Genomic DNA, 25,745 nt, shown 5'->3' with positions numbered 1-25,745 from the left:
TGGACAGTAGATGATGGTGTGTTTTATGATGCATTAGTGTCCACAGCAGTGGTCTGTGTGCTTTTATAACATAAAATCCACAAGAAGCACAAGAAAATAGATTTTAGCTGTCCACTTTAGTGACCACTATGTATGAAAGGGTTAAAATTACATGTGAGTTAAGATCATGATGGTGTGTTGACACTCACTCTGAGCCGAGGAACAACCAGTACAGCCAGATCCATGTGAGCAGGAGCATGATGACACTGATAGGAAAGCACATCAGGAGCCAGTTCCCAAAGTTGATGCAGTTGCATTCTGGGTAAATCCTTAAGGTGAAGACAGTATTAAGAGTGGATCATTTGAATCCAAACTCTACTTGCATGAATATTTTCTATCATAGTGTTATTAATACTTGCCTAAATGTTTCACCAACACTTTTATTCATACACTGCTGGTTTACCCTATGTTATGTTTCTTTTTTTTCTCATACCCAAACCAAGAGTAACGTATATAATGAAGTCAGTCACCCACTGATTGAGATACTCAGAGAAGATGAGGTTTGGAGAAGTTCCTGGCAGTGTGGTGATGCCACCAATGTTGGATGAGTAGGCAATACCGATGCACATTGCTTTGCACATCATTAGGTCCTGCTGACTCCTGCTGACAACAGCTGGGACATATGCTGCAGCCTTCAAGACAGCAAGAAGGAAAGTGAGACAGAGCATCAGAAGCAACAAGAAAGAAAATACAATGCTTTGAAAAAGTTTTTCTATTGGGGCCTGCCATGCAAAGCAATGGCAGGAACCTATTGTTATCCTCCCAGTAAGATGTCTCTTTATTCTTTAGTTCTTCCGTGACCGTTCATATGGCTCAAACTGCTGTGTGAAGCCCTACAAAAGTGGGCTTCACGCATGCACAGGGAGAACATGCAAACTCCATGCAGAAAGATCCCGGGCCGGGAATCGAACCCAGGACCTTCTTGTTGCAAGGCAACAGCTCTACCAACTGTGCAGCCCCTATATATATATATATGTATATATATATGTGTATATATATGTGTATATATATGTATATATATATATATATATATATATATATATATATATATATATATATATATTTTTGTGTAGATATATATATAAAACTATAAATAGATATATATATATATATATATATATATATATTTATATATATATATATATAATGTGAGTGCATTACTTGCACTCACACCCATGCACACAGGAACCCTTACAGAAACTGCCAAAACACAAACAATTCAGGATGAGCTCAGAGCAGCTAACAGAAGTTTTTTTTTTTACATACAGTTACATACATTAAAAGTACAACAACAATGCTACTTAACGGCCTAAAAAATCTTAACGGCCTGCTAATTAGTAATGACATAGCAAATAATCCAATCGCCCACAGATATCTCCAAAACCAATTACACATAAATTTAATAGACAACTTACTTAGTTTCTCATAAATTAACATAAACGCTCATTTTGAACTATAAGCTACTTACAGGCATTGCTTCGAAGAACTTGACTTGGAAAGCGGCGTTCATAACACACATCTTTTCATCTGTTCTGCCGCTAATAAACAAACGTACTAAATAACATAAAATTAAAGCATTTCCCTAAAAGTCCAGCAGATGGCAGGAATGTGCCATGCAAAATAAAACACCCATAGTTTACAGCAGTGTTCCCCAAACACCGGGCCGCATACCGGTACCAGTCCGTGGACCAATTGGTACCGGGCCGCGCAAGAAATAATTAAATATGTCCATTCTATGTATTGAGTCTGGAGGAACTTTTATTTTGAAAATCCTAAACCGGATGCTCTCGGTTACGTCTTGCGCGCCAACATGCAGCAGAATGAGTGAGAAACAACGGTCTCGATCGTTCTAATGCACGTGGCTACGCAGTGAAGCTAGCTAACGATGAATAACCAGAGTTTTAAGCTTCCCGCAGTTCTAAGAGCAGTGGAGTGATCCCCTTCTGTTAGAAAGTTTTTGACAATTTTTGAGAAAAATCTGCAATAAACTCCCAGTTTTTAGCGTAATTTGTTACTTACTTCAATCTGTGGCACCCATCCAGTCTTGACTGAGCTGGAGCTAATTAAAATGGGTGCACATTTTTCAGATGTATGAAGCAGGTAGAGTCCAAAAGACTTGTAGCTATGTGGATCAAAAAGGGGGGATTCTACAAATTACTGACTAGATTACTGACATAAATATTTTAAAACCATCTATCCCATTTAAAATTACATTGAGTTTGTTGAGCATTCATTAGTAAGGTACTGCATCAACATTTCATTGTCGGGCTCGGGCCCTATTTGCATATTTCAGCAAAATATCTCCTCATAACTCACAAAGAAAATGAGAAAAGACTCCTAAAATATTTGAGCACAAGCGTTTCTGTCCTTCCTGTGTCCTAAAACCTTTCAGCAAAGGCCTGCAGGACATCTCGAGTCACTCAGCCATCCCAGCTACATGTGAATGTCATCAGCATCAGTTCACGCATGACCAAGGCAACTTTGCACCCTCGCACCCCTGGCCGTGAAACCCCTCCTCAGGGGAGGGAAGGCGTTAGGGCCTGGCTGGCCATTCTTCTTTCCAGATCAGCACACTAGAACCGACCGGATCAAAAACGTAGCCGCAACAAAATACCCGCCTCCCTCCCCCGTCGACCGCCTCCTCAGGTTTCAGCCCAGCTGCCATGTTCCGCCTGCGAGTGCAGACATCGAGAATAAATGGTTGAAAAAACTTTGTTGAGTTATGATGTTTGGGCAACATGCTTTGTCCAAGCAGCTGCTCCATAATCCCCTTTTTTTTAAATCAGCGCTGTGTTTGGTGGAAAATTTGGTGGTAGATGAGAGAGCGCCATTCAGTAGAAGAAGATTACAGAAGAGAAAATTAGCTTTGGCAGGAAGCATTTCATGGGAAGCAGGAGAGCGGCTGGGTTCACAGTCCTGGTCGCTGTTCGCTCCAAACAACATCTGAGGTAACAATGGATACCTGTGACACCACCGGGTTTGAGAGCATCCCATCAATATATCATTTCTTTGTTCGCAACTGCACCGCACACGCACACCCATAATCTTTTGCTGTGTTGGGAGTGATGCGGTTCTGTCACAAAGACATGCTTGGCTCCATGAAAGACCTGGAAACAGAGCACAATCACACATCTCTAGATAGGGAAGAAAGTACAAAGAACTCTGTTTTATGTTTCATTTATGTCACAAGAAAAGGTTGACTCTGACAAAACTAGACGAATGAAAGCTCAAGAGGACAGATGAACTTGTAAAAAAGATATGAAGTGTGGGTTCTGTCGTACGTTGACAAAGGAGTGAAATTCTGGCAAAAACCTTCAAATTTTTAAAATTCTGAGCTTTGTCAGAATATCTCTTTGCTAGGAGATATTCTCAACAACTAAAAAGCAAAAAACAAGCAAAATTTCCAACTACCGAAACGCAGAGTGAGAATTTAAGTCCATTTTTGACCCCAAAGCAATTTTGAAATCGCCGTCACGACCACAAATATTGGTATCAAACTCAGTCATGACATTGATACACATGCCTGCTCTGGTAAAATGTTTTCAAAATTTCTCTAGGGCTTACGGTTTTCTGTCAAGGTGCTTCAGAGTGAAATCATGTGCCAGGTAAACTGACGCTCTCCCAGATTCACTTCCATGTAATTCTGAAAAATGTCTGAGCTCTGCACACACCATCTTTATCTCATCACTGTAATTACTGTGAGTGAGGTACAAATATGAATCACTGTACTATCGGCGACGACAAATAGCCCTCTCATACGCTTTAAACGGTTTTCGAATATGTCTCTCGGTTCCTGAACGGCAAAGGTTTGTTCGGATAGCTTCTTCCATATAAACTGACTGGGTGTCTTACAAAGATAGAATTCTTTCTCCACCTTTCTGTTTCACACACAGGACAGTTAACAGAGAATTGATAATCATGGCAACAGAACACAGGAGGGGATTGGCTGCTGGTTAGGACTACTAATACACATCACTGTAGTTCTAATCAACACTCAGTTAAAACAGATGGCTGAGCTGCCATTTAAAACTACTGGCTTTCGGCCAGTAAATAACGGATTTAACCCAAACACTGTTAGGCATTGGATTAGTGTGATCATTTAGTATAAAGCTTATGTTTTTTTTCAAAATAAAATCCTCAATATCCCCCTCAGGTTAATAATATTAGAATACATTATATTCTTCTCTTCTCTCTTAACGTTAACTTTTTACCTTAAATAAGCTATTAGCTATTTTCTTACCATTTAGCCATGTTTAATATACTGAATGGAGTAAGTCAATTACAGACAACATTCTAATGATGCCCCACATGTTATTGACAGCATTTAGGGAAGGATATGTTCGGCCTGCTATGATCAGAAAAACTAACTGCTTCAAACAGTTAGAATTCTGTCTCTCCCTGTGTGTTTCACTCACATGACAGTTGAGCTGCTCTTTAGAACTACAAAGACTGAAGGTTAGAACTACAACATTGCGGAATCATCAGTGCCTACAGAAGAGGTCTGAGCTGAATGTCAGAACTACAACATGGTGGAACTGTCAGTTACTACAGAGGAGGACTGAACTGGCCTTTAGAACTACTTGTGTTTTGAGCATTATATAACCGATTTAACACAATGACTGTTACACATGGGATTAGTTTGACCATTTATTATGAACCTTACTGATAATTTCAAAATAAAATCCTTGAATATTTTTACATCAGGCAATTGCTTTTTGAGCATTATATAACTGATACATCAATTCACTCATGTGCCACTGGTTGCTCGACTTCCTGACCAGTCGACCTCAAATGTCCGGCTGGACAACCACTTGTCATCCACCATCATCATAAACACTGGAGTGCCACAAGGCTGTGTGATGAGTCCCTTCCTCTACTCCCTCTTCACCCTGTCCACAGCTCTAACGCCATCATCAAGTTTGCAGACGACACCACGGTGATCAGCCTCATCAGAGATAATGACGAGGCTGCTTACAGGGATGAGGCAGACTCACCTGGCTGAGTGGTGCGACAAAAACAGCCTGTAGCTGAACACCGAGAAGACCAAGGAGCTTATCGTGGACTTCAGGAGGAACGCTGACCTACATCCACCCATCCACATTAAGGGGACAGTGGTGGAGCGTGTGGACACCTTTAAGTTCCTTGGAGTCCACATCTCCGAGGACCTGACTTGGAAGACCAGTTGCTCCAAACTCATCAAGAAGGCGCATCAGCACCTCTTCTTCATGAGGACCCTGAGGAAGAACCACCTGTCCTCAGAGATCCTCACGAACTTCTACCGCTGCACCATTGAGAACATCCTCACCAACTGTATAACAGCTTGGTACAGGAACTGCTCTGTCTCCGACTGGAAGGCGCTGCAGAGGGTGGTGAAAACTGCCCAGTATATTGCCGGGGCACCGCTCCCTGCCATCGAGGACATCTACAGGAAGCGTGTTTGAAAAGGGCCGGGAAAATCACAAAGGACTTCACTCACCCAGCACACACACTCTTTTCCCTCCTGCCCTCTGGGAGGCGTTACAGAACCCTACGGACCAGAACCACCATGCACCAGAACAGCTTCTTTCCCACAGCTGTCACGCTTTTGAATGCCTCCTGACATAAAACATAAACTATAAGGACTGTACTCCCCTATCCTCTCATACAACAATAACACATGGACTATCCTCACACACACACACACACACACACACACACCACATTACATATGTGTGTGTTTTCCTCACACACATTTGCAATCTGTAAATCTTATCTGCCATTATTTATCTTGTATTATAAACCTACTAATACATATATAATCCATTTCCTAACATTCTTGTATAATCTGTATAATCTGTGCATATAGCTCCCATATTTATATTTATATTTAGTCTTTATTTACACCTGTAAATAAATATTTATATCCTATACATTGGATTAGTGTGGGCATTTAATATGAAGCCTACTGTAAATTTCTAAATAAAAGCCTCAATATGCCCCTCAGGTTAGTGCACCGCCACAGGCGGTGCAATAATATGATTCTGCATTATCTGTTTCTCTCAGGTTAGGGAACTGCCTTGCACAGCAAGGCAGTTCATTAGCATTAGCCTTTTAGCTTAAATAAGCTATTAGCTATTTTTCTTACTTATTAGCCATGTTTAGTATACTGAATGGAGTAAGTAAATTACAGAGAACATTCTAATGATACCCTACATGCTGCTGAAAGTATTTAGGCTTACATTAGCATTTTGGCTAATTTCAGCTCATACACTCATTTTAACATACTGAATGGTGCAAGTCCATGTTAGGCAAGATGCTTGACATTCCAGACCCTAATGACTACTATTGAGTTAAGCTTAGCATTGATGCTAATGTTTAGCGTTAGAACACTGGGTCCAAACTGACGGGCACACTTTGGCAGGTCCCAGTTAAATTTCTTCAGGAATTTTCTAGAAGCTTTTATATTTTCTTATACTTAATTATTTCAGGTCAAACCAACTTCAATACCAGACAGAACAGAATAGAGGGGGAAAATAGGTAGTGCATAAATACTTGACATATATGCAGCAACAATAACCATAGAAGTTAAAGAAATAATACCTTGGATGGTAAATCTATACCTGAGCTGGGTCAGACTGGTCAGACTGGTCAGACTGGGGCAGTGTTTGAATCTCAACACATGTGAAGATTTCTGCTGGAGCATCAGGTTTCTTCTCATCCCTGGGAACCAAGACAATATGGTTTTAGATATTACCTTAATGCAACGTCAAGGAAATACAGGAGCGCAGAATACAGCAAGGAGGAATTCAAGGGTAGAAAGAACCACTTAAGACTCAGATGACATTGTGATATTCCCAAGCGTGACATACCTTGCAATTTTCTTTACTGATTCAATCTTCATGTCAGTTTCTGCAAAAAGAACAGAGTTTGACTTTCCATTCAGATCCATTATGTTCTTGTGCTTGGAGGTGATGTCCCAAACTGTTCATGGTCAAGGGTGGGAAACCCTTTTGATATGAAAAGGGAACAGTATGCAAGCTTTGATTATTAGATAAACACAATTTTTAGATTTTTCTTTCTTCCTGCAGCATTTACTAACCCTTAAAGCAACATGATCATTATGACTGTATCTTTAATTATATTTTGGTCACATTTAAAGTTGAAACGCATAGGTAAGGCTAATTTTTTCTTCTGCGAAAAGCTTGTCAGAGCTTTTCACAGATTGTCCACTAATTCACACACTAAAGTGAACCTGTAATCTTTTAGCGACATTTATAATTTTGAGTTTTTTCATTGACTTTATACTGCACTACATCCTGTCTTCTGGTACAGTAAAGGTAGAGTTCAGAGGGATTACTGTACATTGTTTGAAAAATTGCATGAAGCCTGAGCTCCCAGAACATAACGTAGACTATAGTTACTCTTACACCCATGGTCAGTTATTGAGATTTTCAGTCTGACTGGGCATGAGCAAGTCTGAGACAGAACTATTAAGACAATATTAAAACACAATGCAGTGAAAAGCATTGTTGTCAAGATTAATAAACAATCAATGAGATATGTTTGCTGTTCTGGGGTCCTCAGAAGTTTATTAGGGAACATTACACTGTAGTACATCAGCTTTGAAACACCATCGCCATCACAGGGAAACTGGTAGGAATGTGTGTGGTGTAACTTCAGGGCAGAGGAGAGAAGATGAGGTAAACTGGAGGAAGAAGGTGGGATAGTTAAAGAGATATAGGAAGCCAAACAGGATTACTATTAGGCTAGATTCATAGCAAAGAGAAGGCTTCTTGTGAGCAACTTGAGAGGCTTGATAGTACAGAAAAGTTCTGTTCTGGTTAGCACAACAGAGAGATCGAACTGGAATTGGTGTAGAGGAGGTCTGGTTGACAAAAGCTTGAAAAAGGAATGTGTTGATGAATGAACAGACTGTGGCGAGAGATGGAAGAAGAATTTTGAGAAGCAGAAAAATGAGAAATATGAAATGGAGAGGAGAACAAGATGGAGCAGAAATAGTGAATCAAAAAGTAAAGGAGGCAGGTGGGCAGAAGAGCAGTTGGTCCAGATAACAGTCCTGTAGAGTGTCAAGAAAATCTGAGATCATATAAAGATGTCTGGCAAAGAGTGGAGTGGTGTTTTTGACCATTGTATTTAACAGAAGCTTCTTTCTAAGCAAACTTTTGCTGTGACTGACTTAAAGCATGAGTGGTATTATGTAAATGTTAGTCTTTGAATATAAAAGCCATTTTTCCACAAAAGAGTTTAGAATTAAAACTGTTTGAAGAAGGAATAAGACAGATCTGTGTCTATTGTTGAAAGTGAGTCAAAAACAGATTCACTCTTCAAAAGTGTATTAGGTTGTGTTTCACTAAAGCACATTCAGTTACCATACAGCTGCAGGTCAGGGTTGACATTGCCATTACATCCCAACTCCTTGGCCTTCAGGATCTGCTGGAGCACAGCCTCTACAATGGGCATCACCATGGTAACTGCTGAGGTGTTTTGAACCCACATGGAAAGGAAGGCACAGCCAGACATGAAGCCCAACATCAGCCTGGAGGCAACAACATGTTATCAGAAACGGGAACAAAGCAACCGCAAGTTGACACTTTAATTAGGTTTAGTTTCACACGTTGACTAGAGCACTAGGGCTAACCTATGTACCCACTTTATTTGCTGTCGTAAATTGCATAGGAATTGCCCTCTTGTGGCCATTTGAGGTCTACGGAGGTTTTTATTTATGGCTACTTAATTTTTCTTGAATGGATAGATGGAAGGAAGGGGCATTGCCTATTCACACCTGTATTAGACTGGAAGTTGTTTATTTTTATTTGTTTATTTTTTGTTAGTTTGTTTTTCACCACGGAGAGGCCAACTTTCCTTTATTCCTATCTCGATTTGATACAATAAAGGTTCCTGCACTGTATCTTTGCCCTCTGTTGTTTTCTGCACTTTTTTCAGCAGCTATAACTATTCAATCCATTAACATGACAAAACGTGTTCTGCCAAACCGCCTTTGTACAAGCATGAAGATGTTTGTGCTGGTTTTACACCTGGAGTTTCTGCTGTGCAGAGCTGCACCTCTGTGTATATTAGAATCATAGCAGCAAGCCAGCAAAAGGCAAAAAACTTGGTAGTTTCTTTTTTCCAAACAAGCAGAGTAACTTGAGTAAAACTGTTGCATGCAGATAATAAGCTGTTAACTATATAATAATTTGTGGTTTGAAAATTGCATATGCTATCTAGTTTGTGGGTATTCTTAATATTGTTGGGTTTCAGATGATGTGGCACTGACGTCATCCACTGAAGATGGGGGGCAGGAAGTTTATTTCTATTGATCCTGCTTCGAAATGTCTAAAGTCTGTGTCATGTACATTGTTCCAGCAGTTCCAATAGAGAGAAAGATAAAGTAGAATAAAATAAAGATTAGATGATGAAAAATTAAAACTCTGTGTTAACATTATTTTAATGAGTCACTTACTGAAATGTCATTTTATTTTTAGACACATTCATCAGAAATCATCTTAGTTGTAGTTTTAGTGCATTTTTTGGGGATTTACTGTATCTTCCTGTATTGTATGACATATTCATAAAGACATAAAGAAACTCTTAAAAATCTTCTCAAATCTTTAAGTATATTTGTTGATTCTTACCTTAGTGAAATACTACTGCTATGGATGGACTGGAGTTGAGTTATTCAGTACACAGATGAAACTTTACTGCTAAAACTTTGTTCACTATTATTTTTCTAATAATGTCTCAAAAGACCTGGGGCCTCATGTATAAAAGAGTGCACAGGGTTCACACAAAAAATTGGTGTATGGACAAACTTCCACAAAAAACTTAAGATGTATAAAGCCTTGCGTACACACGTACCTGCGCACCTTTTCTTTATAAATCACAATTTGTGGGAAATAGAGCACAGCAGCAGGTCAGCCCTGTCGCCACCAATGGTCCTTGCTTGTAACAGTATGAAATATTTATAGTAATAATAATTACATATTTATGTGTTTACAGGGCACATAAGGTACACAAAAAAATTTAAACAATAAATCGTAAAGAAAGAATTCGAGAGATAAATAAGAAAGTAAAGAGATCCAAATGCAAAAGCTTGCTTGAACAGCAGAGCGTTCAGCAAGGACTTAAAGAAAGACAGCATGACAGAGAGTTCTTTACGGTGAGGAATGTCGAAGTTTAACTAGGGGAATCGTGTATAAGTTGCACATTTTCAGAATGGAGATGCTTTGTATTCATAAAGACCCAATCAGAAAGCTGGAATGGCTCGACTGAAGGATGACTGTTTGACGTGTCAGCAACTCCAGCTGGACGGGCACCAGTAATGCACAGCTCCTCCTTTAAGTTCTGCACAGGTAGGCCTGTCACGATAGCAAATTTGCTGAGCGATTAATTGTCTCAAAAAACTATTGCGATAGATGATAATATTGTTTGAAGACCTTTGTACACTGATTTAATGGATATGATATAATAATGCATGCAATTTTCTGCCAAAGATAAATACACTTTATTTTCAAAGGAACATTTAACACTGGAACTGATAAAATAAACAAAAGAACCAAAAACAGAAATAAAATGGATTCTCAGTCTCCATTAACAAAAATGTACTTGAATTAAAACACCAAAGTGTAAATAAATACTGTATTCAACCAAAAGAGTGCAGATTATGAAGTCTGTAAACCATATTGCCCTTCAGTAATTATTAGATTTAAATAGAGAAGATGGAACATCGACTACCTGATGTAATAGTTCACACTACATGTTATTTCACACAAATATTTTCCCCTTACGACAAAGATTGTCGCTTGTGATCATTCTATAGTGTGTGGTGTGTTACGGTAGATTGTTGTGGCCCCTCCGATCTAAATCAAAGGTTTTCCCCACTGGGACCATTAACGCAGCCTGTTAATGCAGCCTGCCTTAACGCAGGATTATAGATGATAGGTTTATCATCTATAAAAAAGATAAAGCATATCATCTATGCTTTATCTTTTTTAAAAGAAATTCTTGGCTACCTCATTAGGTCTGAGGTAGCCAATCAGAAAGCGCGGATTCTCCTCCTGCTTTCTGAGGGGAAATTACAGAGGGGAATCCCAAACAGCTGCCACGGGGCAACCCGAAGTCCAGCGGACATTGGAGATGATATGAGGAAACAACATTAATGTTTATAAAACATTTTCTGCAAAGAATATAGAAATGATGAGGGGAGGAGTTGGAGTGAAATTGCTACACAGTTGATGAACCCGGTAACTTTTCAGCTGTTCTTCGTTAACGTGACATAAATAGGTTCTAATGATTTTCATTCAGTCAGGACGTTACGCTGACACTAGAGACACATGCACTGCAGGTAGATTGTAGTAAAGCATTGATTAATGCCTGGTTTTAAAATTAGTTAACTGAACTTGTAGCCATTATTTTGTGCCCGTTGTTGGACACCACAACCAGATGGAACCCGATGGAACCGTTATACCTAGGATTTCTGTCGGCTAATGTGTCATCTCTCAAGTTTTGAAAATGGGCCGGCCAACAGCTCTAAGATGGTGTAGTGTGAACTGGACATTACAAGGAGGAAATGAGGAAGGGAGGGTCAGTGGAGAGCAGCGGAGTTGAACCTTTTTTCATTTAGCGTCATCAACAGAAAGAGAAAAAGGGCGGAAGAGACGATAAAGGCGATAATTAAAATGATGATAGTTTTAATTTATTGTACGATTAATTGATTTATCGTTTATCGCAACAGGCCTATGCACAGAGCTAAACCATCATTAACATTTCCCAGCAGATCAATATGTCTCTAATCAAACACTCCCTCTAAATCTTTTCTTTTTATTTTATTAACTTTGCGTGTGTGTTATGTTATTGTCTGAGGATAATTGCTGTTCAGTTTCGGCATTTACATTTAAACAATAAAAGAATAAAATTACGAAAAAATATTGGGTACGTTTCAGTGTATTTCAGTGTACCTGAGTTTTAGCACCTTCTAGTTTTTTATTGTGCACAGAAAAAGTTTGCATGGCTGCCACACATTTTCATTGCATGTAAATTTATATATAATTTGTATGTATATTTATGCAAATTTTTATGACACGTTTATTTTTATACAGGCCAATTTGTGCGTGTAATATGGAACCACAAATTTTTTGTGCATACACACACTTTTTACATGATCCGCCTGAACAATAAAGGTACTTGAATCCAGCAATCTATTAGAGAGGTGCTCACCATGCAGGGTTGACTCCCACCATGGAGACAAGTCTCAAGGCTATTCTCCGGTGAAGACCCCACTTCTCAATGGATGTAGCCAGGCAGATGACCCCCACTAACAAGAAGTGGAAATCTTTGAAGTACTCCTTTGCCACCTTAAAGCAACATGGATAGATTTAAAAAAAACAGTACTAATTTGATAAACCAAATCATAAAACCAGAACTGGAACTGTTGAAAACACATCTAATTATGCTGTTTCAATTCAAGGAATCTATGTATCAAGACATAATAAACAGAATGTGTTCTTTTATTAGGCTCCATGTCTGTCTTCAAGAAAAGATTAGAGCAGTGTCACTTTGACCAGCGGAGGTTTAGCGTTCAGAAAGGAGGGATAACAACAAAATGCAGTCGAGGTGGATTTATTCACAGCTGCAGATTATATTTGAACCGACACCCATTTCACATTGAGACTGAGAAGCTGGCTTTTATACTTGAGGCAATTTCACCACTCATATCAAGCAAGGGGTGATACAAAAAAAAAAATCCAAACACTACTAACACAAACCTAACACAAAAACAATAAATGGTACCAACAAATATTTACATGCATGAAAATTATTAGAACTGAACTAATATAAATCAAAGAATAAATGTAACTTAATATAACTCCTCAGAGCATTACCCCTCCTAACTGAAAACAGTATACTCCAGGAGCTTTTCAGCAGCACCTGGACCATTTGTCTTTCTTTGCTGCTCCAACCTGCTGAGAAGACACACCGCAATAGGTAAGCACTCAAACAATTAACCCAAAAGGAAACCAATAGAAATCAGAAACAAACTGATGTTTCTCCCACATTCTTATAATTATGTCCCTCAGTCCCTCTGCCTGAGAGAGTGTTTAACTAAATGTCACAATGTAACTGAAATGTAGAACTGAAACAAATAGCATTTGGTCTGTAACATAATATCGATAATCATTTATCGAACCCCTGATCTCCACCACAAGCAGTGTTTCTCAACCCTGGTCATCAACTTCCCTGTCCTGCAAGTCTTAGGCATCAAAGCCCGGATTTTAGCATGAGCTTACCAGGACTCCAGTATGACAGCAGAGCAAAGGCAAGAAAGAAAAAGAAGAGCATGACAAGGAGGTAATAAAGAAAATATCCAAGCTTTTTAAAACCTCATATTGGACATGGAACAGAGCTATCATCCCTCTCTGCTTCTCAAAACGTTAGCTATGATAACAGTGGCTTTACAGTCCCGCCAAAATTTGGAGCTGTGTCTGATCTGGCACCTGCAGAGTCGGTGGAAATGCAATCACCTTCATTGATAATCCGTACAGTACTGATCCTGTGCTTCGGGTAAAATCTGATTAGTTCGTGTGAGCTTACTGGGCTGAGCCAGAAGCAGGGAGCTATTAAAATATGGATGTTAATTTTAAAGCATCGGAACGGGTTTACAAACATCAGAAACAATTCTTCTCCAGATTGTGCTTTGAAAACCAGCTTGCAAGTGATGAGTACAAACATATCCAGTGGCTGATTTATCCATCCACTGCAGCTGTGCTTTGTATTTTAAACAAAGCACAGCTGCAGTGATGCGTTGAAACAGATTTCCATGGCTCAAAACATGCAACAGAATGTTTAAAAGAGCAAGAAAACAGCGGAAGGCACAGAAAAGTAATGTGACTGCTTTGCTCACACTTTCTCAACGTGAACTTAAAAAAGCACAACTAGCCTCCAGCTAGCAGCAGCGGGAGGAACTCTCCTATTCATACATATGGCAAAGGGCCAGGTGTACAAAAAAGGTTCATGGTACAAAATAGATCAAGTGCATCATGCCCTGCCCTGACACACAACTAAATACAGTTATCATCAAATAAAAGTTTGATCAGGTTTGGCTGTCGGAGGAGAAATACTCATCCTGTCAATCTGAGCTTGGTAAGGAAATAAACCTGATAATTACAGAGAAAGATAGAAATGAAGAAGGATAAAAAACAGTACACAGAGGATGAATAGAGAACATTGTCAAGTTTTTCTTCCTTAAGAATGTTCCGTGGAAAATGTAGACATATTCAAGATGTTTAAGTATTTCTTTAATAACTACTAAATCTATTTTGTTTGTAGTAATAGTCACTACATTGACTACAGCAATCAACTGCGCTACAGAAAGATTGCTATTTTATAAGGAAAGCAGCAGTGTACCAATTACAATTTGACAAACTCTTCACCAAATTTCTTAAAGACAGGAAAGGGGCACTGCCATTCAACCATATCAAAAGCCTTTTCAGCATCAAGTGAGAAAGCCACACTTGGTATCTTTTTCTTGTTAGCAATATGTATTATGTTAAACAAATACCTCAATCTGTCCCAAGAACAATACAGTACAAAATAAGGCCTGTTTGATCTGGGTTGATAAGTAAGGGTACATATCTTTCCAATCTTTTTGCTATCATTTTGCTGATCACCAACCTCTAAAAAACTTGACTTTCTGAATTATTTTTGTGTGTGCAAAATATAGTGAAAAAAGTGACTAAGTTGGCAACCCTTGGGTGATTATTGTAAACCTTGCACACAATGGGCCAGGACAGTTACGACGGCTACGACGACAACTATGACAACTATGACAAGGATCCAGCAGGGAACAGAGGAGACAGGTAAGGTTAAACACACAGGGGAAATCAGACAATTTAACTAATACTCATGTGAGTATTAAGTTAAATTAGTCTAATTGCTACTAATTAGACTAATTAACCATTTTAACTAATTTAACTATAATTAGTGTTACCAATTAGTGTAACAAAAACAGAATTAGTTTTTTTTTTTTTGTCCTTACAAAAACACAAATTGTGTATTGTTCTTGGGACAGATCAGAGCAGAGTAAAGATTCTAGGCAAAAACCAAAATCAGCCTTTTAGAAGAAACACTTTTGTGCAACTGTGGAGCATGGTGGTGAATGGTTGATAGATTGGGCTTGTTTGCAACAACAGAACAAGTTCATATTTCAGGCTCTGAGTTAAAACTGGGGTCACATGTAAGGCCATTTGACAGATAAAGTTTTCAAACTCAAATTAAATAAATCAATGTTGGACAGATAAGTGGCCTTAAATTACCCCTCAACACTGAGAGACAAGGTCATAAATATAATAAAATATACTTTAAAGCAGTGGTCCCCAACCTCCAGGCTGCGAACCGGTCCATGGACCAATTGGTACCGGGCTGCACAAGAAATAATTAAATATTTCCGTTTTATGTATTATTTGACTCTGGAGGAACCTTTATTTTGAAAATCATGTGACCAGATTCTCTTGGTTACGTCTTGCACGCCAACATTGAGCCATAAGCAGCAAAATGAGTAATGAGTAAACAAATGTCTTTGGAAAGTTTCTTTGCAAAGGGGAAAAGATCCAGAGAAGAGACAGGAGGATGTTTTTATCCAGGTAGGTGATTCCCATAGTCCAAGCCCACTCTGCATGATATACGGTGACCATCTCGCTAATGAGGCAATGAAGCTTCAAACTGCTTGGCTACTTAGAGACCTTGAATACCCTGAGCATCACATCGGGAGTAATTGTTTCCCTTCACTCCCAGATCGGACCATCTGGTTGCAGTGAAACAAGCGCGGCTCCCATTCATTTGTCGTTATCATGAGTTAAAATTTTCATGAAAGTAAAATATTTGTTTTTTGGCACATCTGTATCTTATTTTGAAGGGATAAGTAAATGTTACCATAGCGACCAGAGTCAGAGAGCGTTAGCGGTGATCGAGACGAGACGAGAGGAATTATATCGTGAGTTTTAGGTCTGGTTCACACGGTACGATTTAAGGATTGTCGGCCGATTTTCCAAACCTCTGAGACAACAGAGCTGATAAAAGTCCAACAGGTTCGGTCGGTTCGTGTGTCCAGCCACACGGCAGGAGCAAGACACCACACACAAGAACCGATTCCACTCAAGAACATCCCGATTCCAGAAGAAAATCCCGTAAAACCCCCCAACATACCCTACGGGACTTTAGAGTAACAAACATGTCCAACGATGTGGAAGCAGCAGTGATAGTTTGTGGACCATTTCAAGCAATTAAAGACGTCACAAAAAGAAAAAACGTTGGATAAAAGATGGGGCTGCACAGTGGCGCAGTTGGTAGAGCTGTTGCCTTGCAGCAAGAAGGTCCTTGGTTCGATTCCCAGCCCGGGGTCTTTCTGCATGGAGTTTGCATGTTCTCCCTGTGCATGCTGGGTTCTCTCCGGGTTCTCCGGCTTCCTCCCACAGTCCAAAAACATGACTGTCAGGTTAATTGGTTTCTCTAAATTCTCCCTAGGTGTGAGTGTGTGTGTGAGTGTGTTGTTTGTCTTGTATGTCTCTGTGTTGCCCTGCGACAGACTGGCGACCTGTCCAGGGTGAACCCCGCCTCTCGCCCAGGACGCAGCTGGAGATAGGCACCAGCAACCCTCCTGACCCCATTAGGGACGAAGGGTGATTAGAAAATGGATGGATAAAAGACTGCGGGAGCAGCCGCTCTATGCACTAAACCAGACTCTCAGTTGCCATGTCAGCTGTTCGGGTTTCCCTTCCGTGCTTACGTCAACACACTTTCTGATTGGCTACCTGTCACATTCAACAGGCTGCTTAGCACTCCCAATCAGGGAAAACCCCGATAAACGGGCCAAGACAATCAAACATGTTGAATATGCCCGTTTTTAGATGGGAGCGGTCCGACATAACACACCACACAGACAGGAGAATCGTAGGATTATCACAAGCGACAATCTTAGAACTCGGAACGTTCTAAAATATTCATAGGGGAAAATTGGGGCAAAAAAAATTTTAAATTGTGTCATGTGATCTCCTCCCCAACCCGGGCCGCAGTAAAATTGCCAAGCTTTGACCGGTCTGTGGTGATAAAAAAGGTTGGGGACCACTGCTTTAAGGATCAATAATAGCTGAATATAAATAAATAAACAAATAAGCTTGCAGATGCAAATATGTTCATCTAAAAATAATCTGAGTGCATAAAAAATTTGATTTAAATTACTCAGAAAATAAAATAATGAAATTAATAAATATAATAAATAAATAAATAAATAAATGTGGAATCTGTTAGACATATACTCCATAGACAGGATGAAATCCTCTCCTTTTTAAGATTGACTCACATTGGATGACTTCATAATGCCGAACATGGGGAAGAGGAGGGCAGGGAGCATGGCGGTCATAGACAAAGGAATCACCTCTGTCACCCAGAACACAGCCATGAGTAGCAACACAAAGGCACATTCTGCTACCTAAACAAAAAGACAAAAAACAATTACTTTTTTTGAACCGCCTATATTGCAACAGGAAATTGTCTGAATTTTGAGTCTTTCTCTGTGGAGATTACATGTTATCTCCCATATCCAAACACATCATCATCATCATCATCAGTGCCTATCTCCCTTTGAGCCCAAGACCACTGAGGAGTGATCTCCAACCTGTGTCCTCTTCTTCATTTGGTTGCAACATGAACTGCTGTTGACAGAAACACATCCCCATGGTTCCAGGCAGTCTTTAGCAGGTAGAACTCAGACCTTGCCTTTCCCCTGCTTTTACCTCCAGCACTGCCTGGAAAGATGAAAACGTCCACATGCTTCTCCTCCTAGATCAATGGGCTTTCCTGTGTTCTTTTAATATTATGACCTATTGGCAGTAAAGGAGATGCTACTTGGTGGGAAATAATAGAGAAAGGTCATTGTAAAGTTTCACTGATGTCTACTGGTTGTAATGGTACCATACCTACTTCTGCTCCTGACGAAAATGGTCTAACTGTAAAGGAATGACAACTTCCCCTCTGTGGAGCATTCTAAGCATGCTGTTTGGCGCAATTACTAAAAAAGGCTAACTTGAATTTTACACAGCTTCTACAAACCACTATTCAAGGTCTTGTTTTTGTCAAAGCTTCTTGATAAAGTAGTGGCAGAGCATTTAATTTCTTACATGAAAAACATGAGATCTTTGACAGCTTTCTAAAGCTCCGCTCCAGAGACACTGCATTATGTAAAATTTCCAGTGATATTTTGATGTCAGCTGACTCTATAGAATTCATGGAGATGGCTCTACATATAAATTCTGCCTTTGGAACTGTTGAACATAGTATTTTGATTAACAGGCTACAAGCAAATGCCGACCCTCATAGACCGACTACATGTTTGTAGTCGATCTATGAGGGTTTATCTCCTGTCTTTCTGGAAAAATATTTAGTGTTTCTGCAAGAATCCAAGAATCTGCTGTGTGGGGCAAGTCAGGGCTCAGTATTGGAACCTATTTTCTTTCTTTGGTATATTTTCCCAGAGGCCAAATAATAAATCAGTTTGCACATGTGTGTTATCATTTCTATGCTGATGATATTCAATTATATTGTTTCTTCAAACCTTCTGAATATCACAAAGTTGTCCTCCTTAATAAATTGTGTTGGCAATATCAAAGAGAGGATCTGTGATCATTTCTTGCAGATTAATTGTGATAAAATTGAAACCTTAATTACTGCTCAAATAGCAGAAATCAACTCTAAACCCATCCTTGGCATATTGACATCTTCTGATAAACCAAACCTCAGAAACTTTGGTATTAGTTTTGATTCTGCCATGTCACTGCAGTGCTATTCTTACACATCAGAAACATTTTTTTAAAACGAAGAAATATTTCTAGGTTTAAGTCAATGGTGTCAATGGCCGAAAGATGATTATTAATGCTTTTATTTTATTCAGTCTGCTTTTATCTTGTTCAGTTCTTATTAAAGTCTTTTCATGTACTTTTCTAAGCAGGACCTTGCCGATCTCCAGACAGTTCAGAATGCTGCTGCAATACACAGCAATATGTTGGTTTCTTGTAGTCCAGAGCTTTTTTTAAAATTGTATTCCTTACTTTTAAAGTCCGTGGGCCTCATACATAAAGCGTGAATGCGTACAAAAAATGTACAGCACCACATTTTACGCACAAGTCAGCATGTATAAAAATGTACTTTGCGTCAACGTTTGCGTAAATGTACACACACTTTTTCGCTGGCGTGAAAATGTGCGGCAGCCACGCCAACTTTTTCTGTGGACAATATCAAACTACAAAGCATCAAAATTCACCTAAATACACTGAAATCTGACAACATTCAGTTATTTAGGCAAAGAAGAATAAAATTCTGTTTTCATGATTTTAATATTTTATTGTTTAAATGGAAACGATGAAACTGAACTGCATTTATCCTCAGAGAATAACCTAACACAGACAAAAAATAAAGAAAATGAAAATAAATGTATGTGAAAATCTCACTCGAATGTAAATAACATTTTTTTCTCAGTTTTTGTCTCATAAAGATGTAACGCACTGGTCCGTGCGCCGAAGCGCATGGAATGCATCTGTGGGGTCATTTCATTCTCACTAACAGAAGAAGACAGAGTTGGAACAGCAGGTTTGAGTTAATCTGCTGTATACCCTAACCCTAATAATCAATAAGTTTGATTATTTTTAAGGTGATCAAGGTGTGTATCCAATCACACGTATATAAATAGCTGCACAAAGGTGAGCCGCGCAATTGTGGAGCTCTTTGGCTCTGATGGAGAACATCACAAAGGGAAGGATTCAGAGGGAGCGTTTGATCATAGATCATATTGATCTGCTGGGAAATGTTGATGATGGTTTATGAGCATCTAGGAGGGTCCGTCGGATAGTCGAACCTCAGATTCAGGAAGAGCAGTGTGGTTTTCGTCCTGGTCGTGGAACACTGGACCAGCTCTACACCCTCAGCAGGGTCCTGGAGGGTGCATGGGAGTTTGCCCAACCAGTCTACATGTGTTTTGTGGACTTGGAGAAGGCGTTCGACCGTGTCCCTCGGGGAGACCTGTGAGAGGTTTTCCTGGAGTACGGGGTACCGGGCCCTTTGATACGGGCTGTGAGGTCCCTGTATGACCGGTATTATACAGGGACCGCAGGTTTGGCACTGCTGGTAGTAAGTCAGGCTCATTTCCGGTGAGAGTTGGACTCCGCCAGGGCTGCCCTTTGTCACCGATTCTGTTCATTACTTTTATGGACAGAATTTCTAGGCGCAGCCAGGGTGTTGAGGGGATCCGTTTTGGTGGCCTTAGGATTGCATCTCTGCTTTTTGCGGATGATGTGGTCCTTTTGGCTTCATCGGGACGTGATCTGCAGCCCTCACTGGAGCGGTTCGCAGCCGAGTGTCAAGCGGCGGGGATGGCGATCAGTGCCTCCAAATCCGAGGCCATGGTCTTGAGACGGAAAAGGGTAGAGTGCCTTCTCTGGGTCAGGGGGTGTCCTGCCCCAAGTGGAGGAGTTCAAGTATCTCGGGATCTTGTTCACGAATGGGGGAAGAAGGGAGCGGGAGATCAACAGGCAGATTGGCGCAGCATCTGCCGTCAAGCTGGCGCTGTGCCAGTCGGTTGTGGTGAAGAGAGAGCTGAGCCAAAAAGCGAAGCTCTTGATTTACCGGTTGATCTACGTTCCCACCCTAATCTATGGTCATGACCTTTGGGTCATGACTGAAAGAACAAGATCGCGGATACAAGCGGCCAAAATGGGTTTTCTCCGTAGGGTGGCTGGGCTCTCCCTTAGAGAGAGAAGCTCAGTCATCCGGGAGGGACTCAGAGTAGAGCCGCTGCTCCTTCACATCGAGAGGGGCCAGTTGAGGTGGCTCGGGCATCTGGTCAGGATGCCTCCTGGACGCCTCCCTGGTGAGGTGTTCCAGGCACGTCCCACCGGGAGGAGACCCCGGGGAAGACCCAGGACACGCTGGAGGGACTATGTCTCTCGGCTGGCCTGGGAACGCCTTGGGATTCCTCCGGAGGAGCTGGTGGAAGTGGCTGGGGAGAGGGAAGTCTGGGCCTCCTTTCTGAAGCTGCTACCCCCCCCAACTCGATCCCAGATAAGCAAAAGAAAATGGATGGATGGATATAAATAATTTTTGACATGGCATTTAAAAAAATAAAACGAATAGTCCTCAAAATTGACACTGCTTTTATTTTCTTTTGATATTGTTTTCCTTCTTTGATATTGAAACAATACTTCATGATGAAATTCAAATAGTTTTAAACGCAAATCTCCCAGGGGTTGAATAATTTTGTACTGAACAAATCTATTCAACCCCTTAACGAATCTAATCAAAAGGCTGAAGATCAGATGCTGGACTCATGGAGACTGACCTTTGTTCTGATGACCAGTGGAAGAGGAAGCAGCAGCAGTGGCGTAAAGATGATGAAGATAAGGCTGCGATAGTTCCACAGCCCTCTGCCCACGCTCCTCAGCATTCTTTCTTCTTTATTTCTATGAGTAGTTATTGCTGTGAAACTTTACAAAGCATGTAGGGTGGTTAACACAGTCAGGCTGATCTGAACATAATGCATGAACATGATGCAAGTTCCTGCGACAGACTGGCGACCTGTCCAGGGTGACCCCGCCTCTCGCCCGGAACGCAGCTGGGGATGGGCACCAGCAACCCTCCCGACCCCATTAGGGACAAGGGTGTATAGACAATGGATGGATGGATGATGCAAGTTCTGTGGCCATATGTAGTTTTTCTTGTGTAATACCTTGAAACCTCAGTAATCGGTAGTTGTCTTGACAGCAAAACCAAACACATTTGTGGCACTAATCAGTATTAGTGGAAGGATGCAGTGTTGTATTTCACATTTTGGACTGAAAACATTTGGAAATGTCACAATAAAAGGTAACATGAGGTACCTTTTTTGGTAACCCATGTTATCTATAAACCTATAATGTTATAGGTTTAGGTTTCCTTTCTTATGTACCACATACAGAGTATTAGTCATCATAGTTTACCTAACATGAAACGCAACCAGTTCTTATAGTTTTCTTTTTTTTTATTTTGGTCAGAGTAGAACAATGAGGTTTTCAACCATCAGCAGTGGTGGCTCATTTCATACATTATTTACATCTTTCATCTTCAATCGTTGAATTGTTATTATAAATTATTGATTTGTTTGGTAAAGAAAAACAATCTAGGTGAAAAATGCTTCAGTGTAACTGACATTCACTAAGTTTTTTATTAACATGCTATTCAGACATTCAAGCTTCATATTGAAGCCTAAAAAGTTTGATTCCTATTTTTTCAAACTCAATAATGAAATAATCTAGTAAACATGAAACAGACAGAGGAACATAAAGAAATAGAACAACAGGTATGTACAATCACAACCATTTCAGATTTTATAATTCTCACCTTGTGCTGTCTTCACTATGAGACAATCCTGCCCATTGCTCATCAGAGAACTTGGTCTAAATGTAATGAGCAGCCCTCCTTTTCACAAATAATATATCCCTCACTTCTTTCTTTGAAGCACTTTTTAACAGCTATTGTCGGCTTATCTTAGTAATCATTAACACATTGCTTCAGACTCGAGCATTTCACACTGCGTTCAAAGGCACCATCATAAAAACTGTTAAAAAAAAAAAGAAAAACTTTGGACTGTTGCCAACAGATAAACTTTGACTATCTCTATATTGGAATAGTACTCCAATACTGTATTCAGGGTTCAACTGGTGATGTGCACAGTTGGGATATGGTAAACACTGTGAACAATAAATAGATAAAGTTTTAAACTTTATATTTAACTATTTGTAGAGATGTATTCAATCAAGCTCTATGTCTGCAGAAATTTACAATAGAATCTCCTCTGGTCTGTGACAAAAAAGTGTATCCAGTTACCAGAGTTGTGTTACATCATTATAATCTCATTTGTCTGGCTGAGAATCTGGATTTTGTTTTGATGCATGTGATACAAGGTGTCTATATTAATAAAATTATCTAATGTCTTAAAATCTGCATTACTGCACTTTCCATCAGTTCTAGAACCAGCAGAATAAAAAGCATGGGATAATACATCTGGACCTTTTCATGTTTTTCTGTGAACTACAACACCTCAGTAGACAGCAAAACCAAAAAAAAAAAATAATCCATGTGTTTTGTGTGTACAGTTAAGCCAATTCACAACAATGACTCCAGTCACTTCCTTTGCAGCACCAAAGGCTCAGAATATTACACACAAAAACACATATCATCTTACCTTTGTTGCCTCTATTATTTCATGTCAGCTAACTTTTGCTTTCACTGGTGCAACATGCCGTCAGTGTATCTGCTCTATTCTGTTTTTTTAGTCGTTGCATTTTCTTCTCTGCGTAATGGATACCAACAGCTGCATAGGCCTATTGACTGGGCAAAAGAGCAACAGGAAACATTTTCCCACCGCAAAAAATTGCAAGTACCAAGTTCTGATCTCTCTCCCCCAATTGAATGGCATACACTCTGCCACCAGTAAGAGCACATGCACACACAGCTGCCACAGACTACATCCAGGCTGGTGAAGTGCTGCGTTATTTCCTAGAATAGCCATTTCTCTTCAAAGTAACTCTGTAATACATAAGCTATGACGTGATGTGAAGAGCTCAATGCTCTTAGAGATTTTATGAGATTACAGATTTTACACCCTCTGCCCAAAATACACAGGACAAGTTTATGACCAAATATTGTTTTTAACTCATGTCAAACATTACTGGAACGTTGTAATGTATTCAGAACACCATTGCAGCGTTAGCCAAAGCTAATAAAACTAAAAGAAGAGCACATGGGGCCAGGTTCAGCAGAAGAGGTTGTTAGTCTGTCCTTAAGAAAACAAATCTGAAAACCTGAATTCTACGTAATGGTAGAATGTAGAACTCTACATTCTACAGATCAAAGTAAAGAGGTGACTGCTTGATAGTTATCTCCTAAATTAATGGACATGAATTAGTTCAACAGGCTACAATATGGTAGGACTGCTGCCCAACAGCAAGAAGTTTCTGGGTTCTAATCACAGCCTGGCTTCTTTCTAAGTGGAGTTTGCATGTTTCATGCGTGGGTTCTCTCTGGGTACTCTGGCTTCCTCCCACAGTTCAAACACAGGACAGGACAGGACAGGACAGTCATGTCAGCAACGTTGGAAGACAAAATAATCCTCAACTTAGTTCCAGCAGTCTGTGGTTTAAAGACAGCATATTCCTCTAACATGCAACTTTTCACTCTCAAAAAATAATGAAGAATGTGGAACTAAAGAATATTGCACATCAATAAACAGAAATAGCTCCATAAAATTAGAAAAGTTCAAAATCAGAAAGGTAAAAATCCAATCAAGAAAAGTACATAGATAGAGAGAAGGATTGGCATCAGCTATTTAATCTAGATTTAATATTTCTACAAAAAAGGTAGAACTTTTTTTACCATGCAACTAAGGGTTCACTACCACTAAAAACATTTCGGTTTGTGAACTCATTCCATCTGCTCTGTACTCCCCAGGCAAAAAAACAGAAATCTTTCAACTGCTTGAAGAAAACAGCAAGTTAAAACTAAGACTTAAATTATTTAATCTTTTTAAAAAAAAAATCAGTTCTATTAAGTAACACATTGCCTTTGCTTCTAGAGCTTTTGTGCATGCACAAGCAAGTATTGATAACTATGTGGTGTTGATGAAATGTCAGCCAGGTTTGAGTATCATCTTAGAATAATGAGGCTTTATTATCTTACCTTACTGCCTACTTGACAACCAGGGATCTGTGTGAGTGTGAGAGCACCCACTTCTACTTTTAGTTCTCAGAAAACAGAAAAAATAAACCGATTTATCTTCAGTGAAAAAAGGAAAATGTTTTCATTCTTGGAGTTCCAGGACATCGGGTATCCTTTAACTTTTTATCTTGAAGTCATGAAGAAATGGTTAAACAGTTGCCAACTTTAATACATGACCTTTGACGCATAGTTAATACCAGTAATCACCAAAACTAGGTGGTGAATGAGAAAAAATATTGGTCAATGATATGAAAGGGGGATCTTATCACATCTCTTAATGGTTATGGAATGGAAAGAGTTGCAGTTGGGCGCAGGTTCAAAATACAGGACACAAGAGTTAAAGAGTGGTACTTACTATTCTAAAACAGAAGGTAATGCAAACCCAAAGTACACATAACCAAAAACCAGCTGTATGAGCATGTTTTCCTGTTCATGTAAGACAGAAAGAGACAGACTGGCTAACATAGATATCAGGAAATTGTTTTCTTATGCTGGACATATGGGTCTCCTGTACAGACCAACCCCTCCCAGCAAGTCCCACCATCACAATGCAAACAGCAGGGAATGAAACTTGAGTTCACGGAGGGCCCTGGGCTGTTTAGACAAGGAGTAAGGCCACAGCAGTGTCTAAACATTGAATAATGAACTCTGACCTCAAGTGAGGCAGTGAAGCCTACTGTGTTTTAGATGTATTGGGTTTTTCTGTAATCCCTTTGATGTAAGGATTTGGTTTTATGGGTGTTAATTAGTCCTTGTGTTGTCACGTCTAACCCTGTATTGTTTCCAGCTGTCCCTTGTTTCTGAACCTCTGTATTTAATCCAACCTGTGTCTGTGTTTCCCCGTCGGTCATTGCTGTCCAGTTGTACAAGTTTTCCAGTTGCTACCAGTGTCAGAGCTACTGGCCTTTTACTCA

General features: G+C 39.8%; 1 protein-coding gene across 1 annotated transcript in view; it reads right to left on the bottom strand.

Moving 5' to 3' along the window:
• The window catches only part of slc13a1 (solute carrier family 13 member 1), a 44,795-nt gene extending 22,267 nt beyond the window's left edge, over positions 1-22,528 (bottom strand). Inside the window, exons 1-9 of the mRNA XM_044125213.1 lie at positions 22,456-22,528; positions 21,419-21,563; positions 17,393-17,521; positions 12,256-12,392; positions 8,409-8,575; positions 6,888-6,927; positions 6,639-6,738; positions 514-671; positions 189-308 (exon numbers count right to left, since the gene is read on the bottom strand). Coding sequence (XP_043981148.1) covers positions 189-308; positions 514-671; positions 6,639-6,738; positions 6,888-6,927; positions 8,409-8,575; positions 12,256-12,392; positions 17,393-17,521; positions 21,419-21,523 — 956 coding nt within the window. The 5' untranslated portion in view covers positions 21,524-21,563; positions 22,456-22,528. The remainder of the gene's footprint in view (positions 1-188; positions 309-513; positions 672-6,638; positions 6,739-6,887; positions 6,928-8,408; positions 8,576-12,255; positions 12,393-17,392; positions 17,522-21,418; positions 21,564-22,455) is intronic.
• Between the last annotated feature and the right edge of the window lie 3,217 nt (positions 22,529-25,745).

The sequence above is a fragment of the Gambusia affinis genome, linkage group LG08, assembly GCF_019740435.1.
Source record: "Gambusia affinis linkage group LG08, SWU_Gaff_1.0, whole genome shotgun sequence".
Lineage (NCBI taxonomy): Eukaryota > Metazoa > Chordata > Actinopteri > Cyprinodontiformes > Poeciliidae > Gambusia > Gambusia affinis.
This window is presented reverse-complemented; position numbering and strand designations above follow the sequence as displayed.